The following is a 14,050-nucleotide window of genomic DNA, read 5'->3' as shown; positions in this document are numbered from 1 at the left end:
GGCTGCAGACAGCACACATACTGATAAGACGCTCGGGAGAAAACAGACACATAACTTCATAATCATACTTCGCGTTGTGATTCAGAGATGCTTGTTGGTCTAAATAAAGTTTGTAATGAACCATCTTTTATGGCCAAACGCTTTGAAAATCACGCTGTACTCACCGAGATTAGAAAAGCAGTCATCAGTGAAATGTTGTGAACACAACAAAAGGGATTTGTTGTACTGCTCTGGCATTGTGATCAAAATGAATTTTAGCCATTGGTTCTTCTGATCTTCATTCTTTGGCAGTGAAAATAAAACAAACTTGCCTTTACAATTAAAAACACACTGTCTCCTCGACATGATGCTATCACACCAACCAGAGCGTCTGTTTGGGGGGGGGGGGTGGGGGGCAGGTCAGAGCTCCGTTTCTCTCAAGACGGTAGGTGGAGATTATTATGCAAAGTGTTCCTAGTGACGTACATAGAGATGGGCAAAAGATTTGAAATCTATAACGACTCGTTTCAGGGATTCAGAGTCGACTCCTTACTTTAGAAGCCAATAACTTTATAAATCGTGTACTTTTTGGTTTAATTATTTGCACATTGTTTACACTGATGGAAAGCTACATCATACACTGTAATACAGGTAATTTTTGATTTCCCATCTGTGTGGCTCTTTAATGTCTCCAGGCTGGATAAAAGTATGCCTTTTTCTCAAATACATACCCTAACTCTTGAAAGGTAGTGTATGTGGTATACTATAAATATTAAAAGAAAGATTGATGTCATAAAGATAGAGATATTTAACAATCAAAATTCAAAGGGACATGGGCCCACAACAATCTGAATGACCAAAATGTTTGAGTACCTATAGCAACCTCATCATAGCAAAAGCTAAAGGTGCACAACACCTTATATACCCCCCCACCCCCCACCCAATTCCAAATGCACACACTCACACAAACCTATCCAGGTTTCCTTCACGGCCTTTCATTTCAGGGCCTCCACTTCAAACACATGAAAGGATGCTCTGCGGGGATCCAGGCGAGAAAGAACGAGGGAGGAAAGAAAGAGAGAATATAAAAGCAGAGCTGTGTGTGGAGAATTCTGGGGGAGTGTGTTTCTGGAGGGGGATGGTCAGAAGGGCCTGGCCCCACTCTCTGCTGATGTCAAGGGGTCTTTGGAGCCTCTACTGTATAGAACCCAATAATGCATCAACACTTCCCGACACACTTCAGAGGCACACACTAGAGGTTGGGGTATAAAGACGGAGCCATAAGGAAGGTGCAGAGATATGAAGAAAGGAAAGGAGCCCGATAGAAAGAAGGCATCTCAAAGGAGAGAGCAGGGAGATGGAGGCACGTGGAGGTAAAGAAGAGAGGAGAAAACACAGCTGGGGCTGATGCTTCCATGAGCCAGAGGGGCTTCTCTGAAGACTCACTCCCGAAAAGCAGCTTCTATGTGAGCTACAACGCTGGCAAAAAAAAAAAAAAAATAAAAAATAAAACAAACGAGAACATAAATTTAAAAGCAAGTTAATGCCAAAGGGGGAAAAGCGAGTAAAAAAATGAATGAATGGGAAGGGAATGTTTGGGACAGACAGCCAGTCAGAACCAGCAAATTTGTCACAAGTGCAAATCTAAACATTAGAAAAGTGTTGAATAAAAATAAAGTGAAATATACAAAAGCTTAAAAAATATGTAAAAAGTCATGCATTTACCCTTGCATCATTATTTTGTAAAAACTGCAATAAATGGGGGGGGGGGGGTGATTGCAGTCACAAAAAAATGGTTACTCTGGCATCAAAAAAGCAAAATCATCATTTTAGTGGTCCACACAACTTGTGCAATATAATCAAAGATTTTTGAAGTCATACAACAGATCTGTATAAGAAATACAATTAAATTTAAGTTATTTACTGATAATCGTCCTATCAAGTGAGCTGTAAACAGCTAAGACTGAATTATGTGCTTAATGTGAACTGAATTAGCTGATTCATTAAAAATGACTAATGTTATGATACTGATCCTGTACTTTTGCATCCTCTTTGAAGCCTTTTTCCAGCACAGAAAGATTATTTATTCACCAATCTGACATTGTTGTTAAAATTTTTAGTGATCAACAACTTTCCTTTCTTTCTTTCAGTACTTAAATGATAGATGTTAGGTGCTTTCTGAAGATTAAAAACCTCAATCTTTGCTGCATTGTAATTCCACGAAAAAGAATGACCAGTAAAATGTCTAATTTTGTGTCACAGATCAGGAACGACACAAGGATGACTAAATTATGACATTTTTGGGTAAACTAATACCTTTAAAAACTGAAGAAACATTGTAGATGTCTACAGTAGACCACTGGTTAAAAGGTGAGAATAGGTATCTCCCTCATCAAAGTCCTGGCAGCCAGGCATGTTGGCAGCGGTTGACTGGCACGGCCTTATCGTAAGCTTATGAGCTCAGCGTGCAGGGGCAAGCCAGCACGCTCACATTCCTCAGGGGAGGAACAGCACCTTGGCCTGGTGAGTATGTTTTCAATGGCAACCATTATGAAACTATACACCTGACATTTTTCCAGAAATCTAGGGGAGGAACCGACGGTGACCCTGCAAATCACAAATCACTGCTTTCTCTCGCTGGATTTCCCACAGACGGGTAAACGCCTTGATTTTTCTTCTCAGATTCAGATTCCTTTCCACAAATAACCACACCTTTTTTTAGGTGTTTTTGGTGGATGTGAGGAGTAGAGATGGAGAGTGGAAGGAAGTTGAGCTGGGAAAGTGAAAGTGAGGGATGTGTATGATGAGAGTAGATTTAGAGTTTTGTCTGTGAATTCATCCGCAGCATGCCTTGGTGTGATGGTAGAAAAGGTGACAGGAGAGCGCAGCACCACTGTCATAAAATCCCAGACGTGAACAGCACATACAGTGGCACTAATTTCTTACAGATGTATGAGAGGGGCAATTAAACCCTTTATAGCATTTCCCCCCTTTGGATTTGCAAGCAGTAATTAAGAATCATTACTGATCAAATAAAATTTAAAGTCGTACGCTCGGATTTAGCAAGCATGTGAGATTGATTAAATTCATGCTACCGAAAACAAAAGCTGGATGCAATTAACGGTTTCTGAGAGAAAAACGTCAACAAGGCTCTAGAGCGCTGTTAAGATGTATCCAAACAAATAAAACAAAATAATGCTCACTAAATTTAGTTTTACAAATCTTACAAATCTGCATCCTTTAACCCTGGTACCTGGTCAGTGATCGTAAATTTGAAAAGGCAAAAGAAAAAAAAGAGAGCAAAGGAACCATTTTCATGGTGTTGGTAATTTAGAGGGGTTGGCTTGCAGCCAATCAAAGGGCCAAATCGATCCAGTCGACCTCAGGGCCCAATGGCAGTGTTATTTACTACTGTGTGTGGCAGTAGTCACAGATCACCCACTCTGACATCCTACCGTTGGGTGGGCTGAGACCGCAAATAGAATTGTCAGTAATCTCCGCAGTCGAGCGCTAGTTGTTTGTGTGGTTTCCAGGAATAAGACTACATGGGTAATTAGAGCGGATACAGAAACAAGCTCACACACACACACAGGTAGCACACACTCACCGTGGCTCGGGACGCCCATGTTGTTCGCCAGCTGGTACAGGCGCTGCTGCTGCTCCTCGAAAGAGCCATGCTCGTTCAGAGCTGACATCATGCGCCTGTAGTGCTCCTCGGGGGTCATGTGACTGCCCAGCTCCAGCGCAGGCGTGTGAGAGTTCTCTGTGGGACGAGAAGCAGCAAAATTCAATCAGCTGGTCAAAATGTTTGATCTTATGTGAGATGTTTGAATCAAGGAGAAGCCTATGTGCGGTTCTCCCTGGTACGCTGGGCAGCAGTAACTCAAGCCAGCGCATGGAGAGAGACTCTTGGGGGAGAGATGGGGAGGAGGAAGAGGGGTGGAAGGGGGATATTTTACCCTCCTCATTGAAACCGGAGCTTGGCCCCGGGCAAACGAACAGAAGCAGTGCGGCCCAGTGCAGGGGATGGGGGAGTGTGTTCTGCCAAGTGCCAGATAATCCACCCGAGAGGCTTTCAGGTGTGTGTGTGTGTGTGTGTGTGTGTGTGTGTGTGTGTGTGTGTGTGTGTGTGTGTGTGTGGATGATGTTTGAGGCATTATGAGTATGAACACTTGTGTTATAAAGGAGAGATTTTAGGAATGTCTAGGTTTTACACACAGACATATATATATATATATATATATGTGTGTGTGTGTGTGTGTGTGTGTGTGAGAGAGAGAGAGAGAGAGAGAGAGAGAGAGATTCTTACAATTTAAAATAAATGTTTTTAGTTTGAATATATTTTAAAATGTTATTTATTCCTGTGATTGTAAAGCTAAAGATGGGTAAAAGCTGCTGAAAATTCAGTGTCACATGATCCTTCAGAAATCATTATATGCTAATTAGGTGCTCAAGAAACATGAATTATATTTATCAATGGTGAAAACATTTGTGCTGCTTAATTTTTGTTTGTGTGGAAACCAATATATAATATTTTTCAATTTTTTTGATGAATAGAGAGCTCAGAAGAACAGCTTTTTATTTTACATAAACATTATAAATATCTTTGTAACATTATAAATGTCAAAGCGGGGCTTGCAAACTTTCAAAATCCCTGGTATCTCTTCAGGCAGGCACTCATCAGGTTTTTGGTAGCACAAATAAAAAATTTTTTTAAAAAAATTATGGAGAAAATTAGGAGTCAAAACATCAATCAAAAACATTTTCAAAATACAACTAACAAGGAAGGAATTTTATTTCACTATTTACAGAGGATCTGCAGGATTTTTTAATTCAAATTTAAAGTTTTTTATGACCCTGCACAGATAAAATTAATGCCATACGAATTGGGGTAGGGCAATGTCTGGTAACATTAAACTGTAAAAGGACATGATTTACTGTCCAGATAAAGGTTTTCACAAATCAAAAATCATTAACATCACATTTCAACCTTAAAAATTTTCAGGAGAAAGTCAAACGTAGACTATAAATTATTATATTAATCTAAAACATATAAATATCTTATTGTCTTCATTGTTTTGTTTTTTTAGGAGGCATATTAGCTTGTTTTTGATCAATCGTTTCATATTCATAACTGTACACGTTTGCAGAGTAAAAACATGGGTTGATTTTCACATTGGTCTGAACAAAAACAGCAGACGGGCAAATTTATTTTCTGCCACTAGGTGCCACTTTTGATGTGGCAGAAATGGCGGTTTCTCACAAACGCTTCATTATCAGGCATTATAGAAAAGATGAAATTAACAGTGCTTAACTGAAGATAGCTGGTTCCCTTCAGAGATACATTCATAGAAAAAACTCACACCGCGTTCTGCCTTTGAAACGAGCAGTGCTCTTATTTACTCATTGAAATTATAGCCTTTTGAAGTTTAATCGTCACATTAATTCATAATCATCCATTCTTATCTTTCCATCCCCATATGTAGGACCTCTTGAATTATTATTAAGTTTTACTTTTTTCATTTAAGGTATTTGAGACTTTTTATAGTCTTAAATTTAATACAACTAAATTTAAGATTTTAAGGACAGTTCAGTTGTAAAGCTGCTTGTATTCCGTTCTGTGTCGGTTAAGAGTTTTTCAGGCATGCTTTTGTCATTAAGGGTAATGCTTGCTGCACTGAGATCAGTACTACCCTCCAGCTGTGTGTGTATATGTGTGTGTGTGTATTTCTATAGTTGTGTGTGTGTTTGGGAGATAGGACCTTAGACAACAGCAGCTGCTATGCTCTCAAACTACACACATGTGCACACAAAGGCGCACACATTGCTATGTTGTTTGGGTGTGGTGATGGATCACAGACACGCAGACACAAGACATTAGATCAGTGGCATTCCAAAGCCATGCTAATCCACAGTGGGTGACCAACACAAGCCAACTCTAATTCCCAATACTAAAACGCACATAACACCCATTTATCATTCTCACTGCAGCAGCCGTGCTGATTGGCTACACGGTGACGAGTGAGCAGATAATGCCTCAAAATACAACACTGTCCAAACACAAGGCATCTCAGATGACTGATTATTGGGTGTGGATGTGTTGCGACACTTATATACAGATGTCACATACTAGATGCAGTTATGTGAATTTCTATTATTAGAATTTTATTTTCATTTAATTTAATCAACATTACTTTTTTTGTATAGAGTTGCTTTAGATAGCACATTGAAGTTCCTATAATATATATATGAGCATGAGTTATTTGTATGCCATACATGTATATGTGTGTGTGCGCACTAAAATTTTATATCATTTTATATTTGATTGTGGAAAGATAAATTTAATTTCCTTAGAAACTTTAAGAAACATTGTATTAATGTATTATTAGGGTGTATTAAAGACCTAAGCATGCAGATATATGTAAATGTCTTACTAAAAAGGCTCAAATGAAGACTGGTCATCTTACTGGTATAAGGAACAGATCCAGATCACTGCCTGCTGAACTCTTCCTGCTAGATGCTTGATTATATTTGACTTGGTGTCCCTGAGTCTGCCTGATGTTTCTGCTGCCTGCCTGTTGCACTGTTTCACCTCATTAGCTCGGCTGACTGACAATACCCAGGAGCTTCACCAATTTGCATATTAGCCAAATATAAGCTTTAAATCTGAGCATGAATTTAGTGATTTTGAGCTCACTTTTAGTCCAAAATGTAAGACTTTCTTCTTGATTACACAATAATTGTAAAAGAAGAAGAAAAAAAATTACACTACATGTACAGATGATATCCAAACATACAGAAACCTTAAAACTGTGCACTTATCACACAGACTCAAACACATATTCCTGAAAGGAAAAAGAAACCACAATTGTGTTTCCTACCATCAGGAGGAAGTCAAACATCACCCTTTCCTCACTGTTTCCCTCACTCATTTTCTTCTTTTCTCTCCAACAGGCCACTGCAAAATATATTAGATTAATCCTGATCTGTACTTTTGAGTCTTATTTTATACCTAGTGAAGAATGTGTGTTGTCAGTATGGATGTGGAATATGTTATGCATATGGACCACCCCAAAAAATGGCAGAACATAGTCTTTGTCACATTAGAGAGTCTCACTGATTTGAACACTAATAACTTGATTTGCAACAATAAATATGACAACTTCAGGCCAGATTCAGTTCAAGTCATCCTGTATGACAACTTCACGTACAACAACTTTAAGCTAGTCACCTCTACTAGATCTAGATCACCACTGCTTTGACCACAGGAGGCTCTTTTAGCAGCTCCAGCTGAAGGTGAGTGTGTTTGGTTAATGACCGTGTGTCCAGAGTCCATTCATGCATAACAGCGAATCAAGCTTCGGCAGCACTCCCACTTTATTGATTTTCAATTCCTACAACAACCCCTATACACCAAAAACTGAACGTCGGCACCCAAGCGTGGAGCTGTGTTAGTGAGAAAGGCAGAAAATAATGTAGAAAAGAGAAAGAATCATCTAGATTTTGTTATATTTGTCTGAATGAAAATCTCAGAGTCAAAATAATCTTAGATTTTCAATCATTCTAATTTAGGAAATAATATACATTATTATTAGTAGTAGTAGGATTATATTCTTAATTAACATCAATATGGAATATTGTGCATTATTTCACTGTTAAGTCACTATTCACATTTTTTTCACTATTTAAAAGTAAATTAATGAAACTGATCATGTGACACTTATTACAGAAATTCACTTTTCAATTTACAATTACGTTGTCACTCAACTTTTCACATCTGAACCATCTGCATGAATGTATACATGAATTAGCAATGCTGAGAGTGTGTGAAAAGGTTAACAGGAGGGGGGAGGTCATGTCTGTCTTCCACTAAGCGTATTTCTCTCCTCCCTCCTCTTACTATCTGTCCACCCCTTCTCTTCCCTCCACTCTCGCTCAATCTCACTCCATCTATTCCCACCTACTCCATCTTACGCGCTAAGGTTAAACAGCTCTGATTGAAGCACATTATCATCTTCAGCACACTTACGCACATGCACACACATGCAAGAGAGGGGCCCTTACCTTTAGGGGACACGCTGCGGGACTTCTTGCTGTCAGATGGGCACTCGCTGCTGCTGTTGGGGGAGTAGGATCTCCGTTTGCCTAGAATGTCATCTGTTGGGAAAAAAAAGAGAGAGAAATAGGTTAGGATCAGATGAGGTCATACGCACCTAAACCCCTCAGCATGCAGCCCACCGCCTGGCTCTATACCTGCATACATGATGGAGCTGTGCGCGTGACTAAAGTCATGAAGAGATGAGAGGGCCCTGTGCCAGCGTGAATGACAGATCTGGTTCTTACTCAGCCATGTGCAGAAACGAGAGGTTCTTTTGCCTGATCGCTCTCTCTCTCTCTCTCTCTCTCTCTCTCTCTCTTGGTTTCTCCTATCTCTAACAAACACGCTCTCTCCCTTTTACACTTACCCTCACTCTACCGTCGTTTCTTGTCTTGACTATCTATGTATCTCTCTATCTGTGCATACAAACACTCCTGGTCTTCACACCAGCCTAAAGCAGAGTAAATCTCCAGAAATGACAACGAGATGACGACGAGAAAAAAATAGGGAAAAAAGTAAGCGGTCTTGCCTATGTCTTCTATCAAACTCCTGTTGTCATCCTATAACGCCTTTTTGCTTTTTTCACTCAATCTCACTCTCTATTTTCAGTGAATACAGAGCTCACACCTTTTGCTAATCTCTTCCTTCCTTTCTTTCACTCTTCTTCTCCCTCCCCCTTTTCTCTCTCTCTCTCTCTCTAGAAAAGTGGAGGCTGTCTGCACTAGCCTAATGCAGCGCTCTAGTGAGCCGCTGGTGTCTAGTGTACGATTACAGCACCCTCCTCCCCCCAAACACATCTCAAATCAATATCCTGCTAATCACGCTGGGAGGGGTGCTGCTGAGAGCATGGTGGTGCATGCATGCAGGAAGGAAGAGACCGTTTGTCATTGCACTCTCCTCTCCCTCTCTCTGCCCTCATGCACCACATGAAGTAAAAAAGTCAAAGCCACAGAGTTATGCTCTTCCTTTTTTCTTTTGTTGCTGTCTGATTTTGTTGTTATCTAAATAGACCATGCAATAAACTGAGAGGAAACGGATTTTACACGTTGCTTGCATTTGAACTTTTTGTTGTATTTCTTGTGTTTTATTGTCTATGGATATCATGAAAAGTTATTTTTAAAACATTTATGGTGCCCTGAATAACATCGCTCAACAAGCCCAGAGATCTTTCTTATGTTGAAAGAAATCTGGGTGCAAAATTCCTAATGAAAAAACTATATTACCCATGATTCTGCAAGACAGTCTGAGAATCTAAACAACTGTACCAACAGATCTTTATAGCACCTACCCACTCCCATTAAGCACCGCGAATGACATAAGTCACATTTTCAAACTACTTTAATATTTGAGTGTATGTGAATATTCTGCAGTAAACATAAAATGTGTTGTTTTTATACAAATATATTTCACTTTATTGTTCAAATCAACAGTTGTCATATTTACCTGACATTTTTAATTAGTTCATTATTTGACAGTCATTCCATTGCTTCATTGGACTTTAAGTCTAAGTTAATGAGTGCACTTGCACTTGCATGTGAACTAAAAAATCTCATTTTGATTTCACAAGGTCTTTAAAGGAAGCCATTACTCCAGATGACCCTTATGTATAAGCCATGAATAAAGCTCTACACATCAAAGAAGATTGAAGAGGAAGATTCTTGCATGGCACAAAACCGAGAAAGGCTGCATCTCTGTATATATCCAACACAAAAGTACAAACTACTCTCTCACACCCCTGCCTCTCGACACCAAGCGCGCTGCTCGTCCCTCTCTCTGATAAGAGTGCTAGAAAGAGACAGAGAGAGAAAGAAAAGCAAGCCTGCACTTGAAAGGGCTTTTGGAGTGGCAGAGCTCAGTCTGGGATTCTTTGTGGGGAGCGAGCTTTACTAATGACGCTGTTTGATGTATTCTCATCAGGGGGGATGGCTGTCTATCCCACTCCAAAGAGAAAAAGGGGCCTCTCTAATGGCCCCCATCTCCTCTCCTAACCTCTGCCCAAAGACAACAACAACACTCCCTCCGTCTGTCTCCCATTCCACTTTTTCTCCCTTCGTCGGCCTTTGAGGTGAAGAATCTCCCTTGGCGTATTCAATTATTTTCCACTCTCTATCTTCACGTGGAACTGATACGATCGCTGCAAAAGTGTAAAACTATATCAATAGGCTGCTCCTGTCTATGCATTAGCCAAAAAAGCTCAAAAGTCTGCAAGGGATGTGCAAAAACTTCAGACAGCTGATAAAGTTTTAGTTTTAAAAGTGTTAAATAATATAATACGAGATAAAGGGATAGTTCACGCCCCAAAATGAAAATGTGTTCATTATTTACTCACCCTCATGTTTTTCCAATCCTGTGACTTTCTTTCTCCTGTTGCACATATATATATATATATATATATATATATATATATATATATATATATATATATATATATATATAAATAATTGTCCTCAATGACTTCCACAGTACACTACTGAAGTCAATGGGGGACCATCAACTGTTTGATTACAAACATTCTTTAAAACATCTTCTCTTATGTGCAACAGGACAAAGCATGAGTAAGTGACGACAAAATGTTCATTTTCAGGTGAACTGTCTCTTCGAAAGGAGCATGAAGGTACCTAAGATGAGAAGGGTTTGGAAACACTTCTACATACCACAGCACCATCTGATTTCTCTAGCAGTTACGTTGAGCTGCTCTCATTTCCTCTCTGTATGTCTCTATTTGACCCTAATCTCTCAGCAGTGTCTTTCCCACAGGGCTCAGCCACCCTAGTGCTGCTATCTCCAGCCCAGCCTGTTCTCCAAGCTCCATCGCGTCTTATCAGGCAAGCTCCTGCCTGCCAACACTCCCAAAGCCCTGGGCTGAGTCCAGTTCCTCTCCATCTCAACCTCCATCTCCATCTCTTCTAAATCAACGGTCCTGAACTGTCACTGAGACCTGCAGCTCAAACTCACACAGCACTCTGTCCCCTGAATCAACACCCCCAAGTGATTATACACAACCTTTAAAACCTTTAAATTCTCATGATGTGATCTGAAAGCATGGGACAGAGGGATTTGCAGGATGAAATGCTTTCATAAGCGAAAGGGGGAAAAGTTTTGGAGCAGGGCAGCGTGCCCGTGGCGTCGGCACAGGCGTAGAGGAAACCTGGCTCCTGACCGCACTCTCTGTCTGCTCTTAGCACTTTGGTCTATAGCTGAAGTAATGCACTCAACAAAATAATAGAGAGTTTGGGACCGTGAGGAGAAAACCGTTATTCTGCATAGAGGAGCTGGAGGCGGGAAGCGACACTGACTCACTCGCAGTTTCTTTTCTTCTTATAAACCTTCATGTGAACTGTCAACCCACTTCTCTCCTGCTCTTATGCTTTGTTTACTTAATTTTTGTAATCTAAGTTTAGATTTAACAATGCAGGTATGTTTGTAATAGAATACTCCATACTTAGTTACAGTGTGGAATATATATTTTATACTACCATTCTTGGTGCTTATTGCAGAGTATATATGATTTATACTTATAGTTTTTTTTTTTTACTAAAGTTTTGGGTAAAATGTCTTAACATTTGACAGTTCAAATTAAACAATGAGTCAAAAAAGCCATAGAATTTTAAAACAATATTGTATACTAGAAATTGAAGGTCATGCTGAGAGCACTGCATCCAACAATAGAGGATGTCTCAACATATTTTCTGTTGCTTACTGAAAATTTGGCAAAATAATGTTTTTCACACATAGCCTTTGGCTGCATTTGGAATATCACATTAGTGCACTACTCAAAAAGCAAAAAAAGTAAGTAATATGCTAATGCTAGTGTGCTATTTTTCAAATTAATACTTAATCTTTCATACAAACTTTTAAAGAGTAATTTTAGTAAAAAATATGCTATACACAACTTACTTCTCTACCCTGAAACTTAGTGCTCATTCAAAAAAATAAATGCAAAAAAAAAGCTTCAAAGAGCTTTTAAAAATCCACAGTAGCAGTGAGAATACTGCACTCTCTCTGTCTCGCAGTGCGCTCAAGGAAGAGGCAGGGTTTAAGCAGCGCCTGTCTGCCTCAGGGTCAGAGATTTTAAGGCAGAAAGCCTTTAATACCAATTAAATGTTGCTTCTTAAAGCTGTGATGCTCACATTTAACACCAAACAGAGAGGCTCGGAGCTGCCTCATGCTTCAGCCATGCTACCCAACTCACGGAACTCACGGTTGCCAGCGCTGCCGCTCTTTAAACTCCAGGCTGTGCAGTGCTAAGGTGGGCCAAAACAATGGCACAACTTTAATAAAAGGTGGTGGGGGGAGGCTAGATGGATGGAGAAATAGCAAAACGACTAAATATGTAGGTTTTCTCCTCCTTCTCCCTTTGCTCCTTCCACTTCTCTGGCTACTGACAAGTTGGACAGGCCACACTCCTTAATTCCCTTTTCTTATTCCCTTAATCTGTCATCTTTATCAGGCAGGGGAAGTAGCGGGCGTCGCGGCGGAGCCCCAACCTCCAATCAATCTCCACATTACAGCTGACAGAATGGTGCTAATAACTTATTGATCCCCCTGTTTGCGGGGCTTGGCCAGAACTGAAAGGATGGCATTGATTGGCTATGGGGGGGGGGGGGCACGGTGCTTCCGCCAGCTCAGAGGATTCAGCACTGCTCCCCACTACTGACGCTCCCCCACTGAGAGCCTTGGGGGAGAGACAGACAGACAGAGAGAGAGACAGAAAATGAGGGAGGGAAACAAGCAGGGAAGAAAGAGAGAGATCAAAATCATAGGAAAAAGAAAGAGAAACAGAACTAGGCAAAAAAAAAATGCTGCAATTGAGGGGAAAATAAAGACGGGGAGACAAAAGGTGGTTGAGGAAAATGCAGGAAGATGCAAGAAAGGCGATCGTGAGAGAGTCAAGAGATAGAAAAGGGTGAAAAAACATAATTTCTGCATGACAACCGATGTGTCAATGGTGGAGATTTTGTTTATATCATGGTACATATATTTGAATGGATTTTACTACGGCAGACTGCTTTATTTTACATACACACAATAGTAATGAAATGCAAAAAAAAAAAAAAAAAAAAAAAAGATGTTATGCACTAAACTCCAGAAACTTGTTTTCATTTTTTGAGCAACATGTGACTTTTGTTTACTGATGCTGAATTGATTGAACACATAACAATCAAAAATAAGAGCTGAAACTTTCAGTTTTATAAAATTAGTCTTCCTCTTTTGAATGTACTATTTTCAACCCAAGGGTTACATAATGTGAAGATGTTGTTATGAAGAATCTAATCTTTTTTGGCTTGCATCCATCACAGTCATGAAATATACATATCATTTTATTATAATTTAAAATAGCTGTTTTCTATTTTGATATATTTTTTAATGTAATTGATTTATCGACATTGCGATGGCTGAATTTTCAGAATTTCAATGTTGAATCAATGTTGAAAACAGTTGTGCTGCTTAACATTTTTGTGTTAACAGTGATATATTTTTATAGTATTCTTTGATAAATAGAAATAAAAAAAATAAAAACATTATTTATTTAGAACAGAAACCTGAAACATTATAAACATCTGTACTGTCATTTTTGGTAATTTTAATATGTCCTTGCTAAATAAAAGTATTAATTTCTTAATAATCACTAAAACAATATAAGTATCTTTAAAATATCTTTCTAGCACCAAACTTTTGAAAGAATTTAATAAACTTTTGGAACATTCCACAAAAATACTAGCAGCAGTAACTGTGTTTAGCGTTAATAATTTTCACCATTAATAAGAAACATTTCTTCAGCACTAAATCAGCATAACTGAATGGTGAAGGGCCATGTGACCCTTGACTGGACACTTCAATTGCAGTATAAACACACAGATGCTGTGTCTTGAGAGGGAAAATGTAGATTATAACACACAAATTCAGGGCCTATTTTCTGGTCTAGATATATAGCAGCCTCATGCAGATGCTCCTGTCTGCCTTTACGAAAGC

General features: G+C 39.3%; 1 protein-coding gene across 2 annotated transcripts in view; it reads right to left on the bottom strand.

The window, feature by feature from the left end:
* LOC127944454 (sterile alpha motif domain-containing protein 11-like) overlaps nt 1-14,050 on the bottom strand; it is a 60,787-nt gene that overhangs the window by 14,713 nt on the left and 32,024 nt on the right. For both annotated transcript variants that reach the window (XM_052540374.1, XM_052540373.1), the window contains exons 5-6: nt 8,044-8,136; nt 3,587-3,742 (exon numbers count right to left, since the gene is read on the bottom strand). In XM_052540374.1, coding sequence (XP_052396334.1) covers nt 3,587-3,742; nt 8,044-8,136 — 249 coding nt within the window. The remainder of the gene's footprint in view (nt 1-3,586; nt 3,743-8,043; nt 8,137-14,050) is intronic.

The sequence above is a fragment of the Carassius gibelio genome, chromosome A23, assembly GCF_023724105.1.
Source record: "Carassius gibelio isolate Cgi1373 ecotype wild population from Czech Republic chromosome A23, carGib1.2-hapl.c, whole genome shotgun sequence".
Classification (NCBI taxonomy): Eukaryota; Metazoa; Chordata; class Actinopteri; order Cypriniformes; family Cyprinidae; genus Carassius; species Carassius gibelio.
This window is presented reverse-complemented; position numbering and strand designations above follow the sequence as displayed.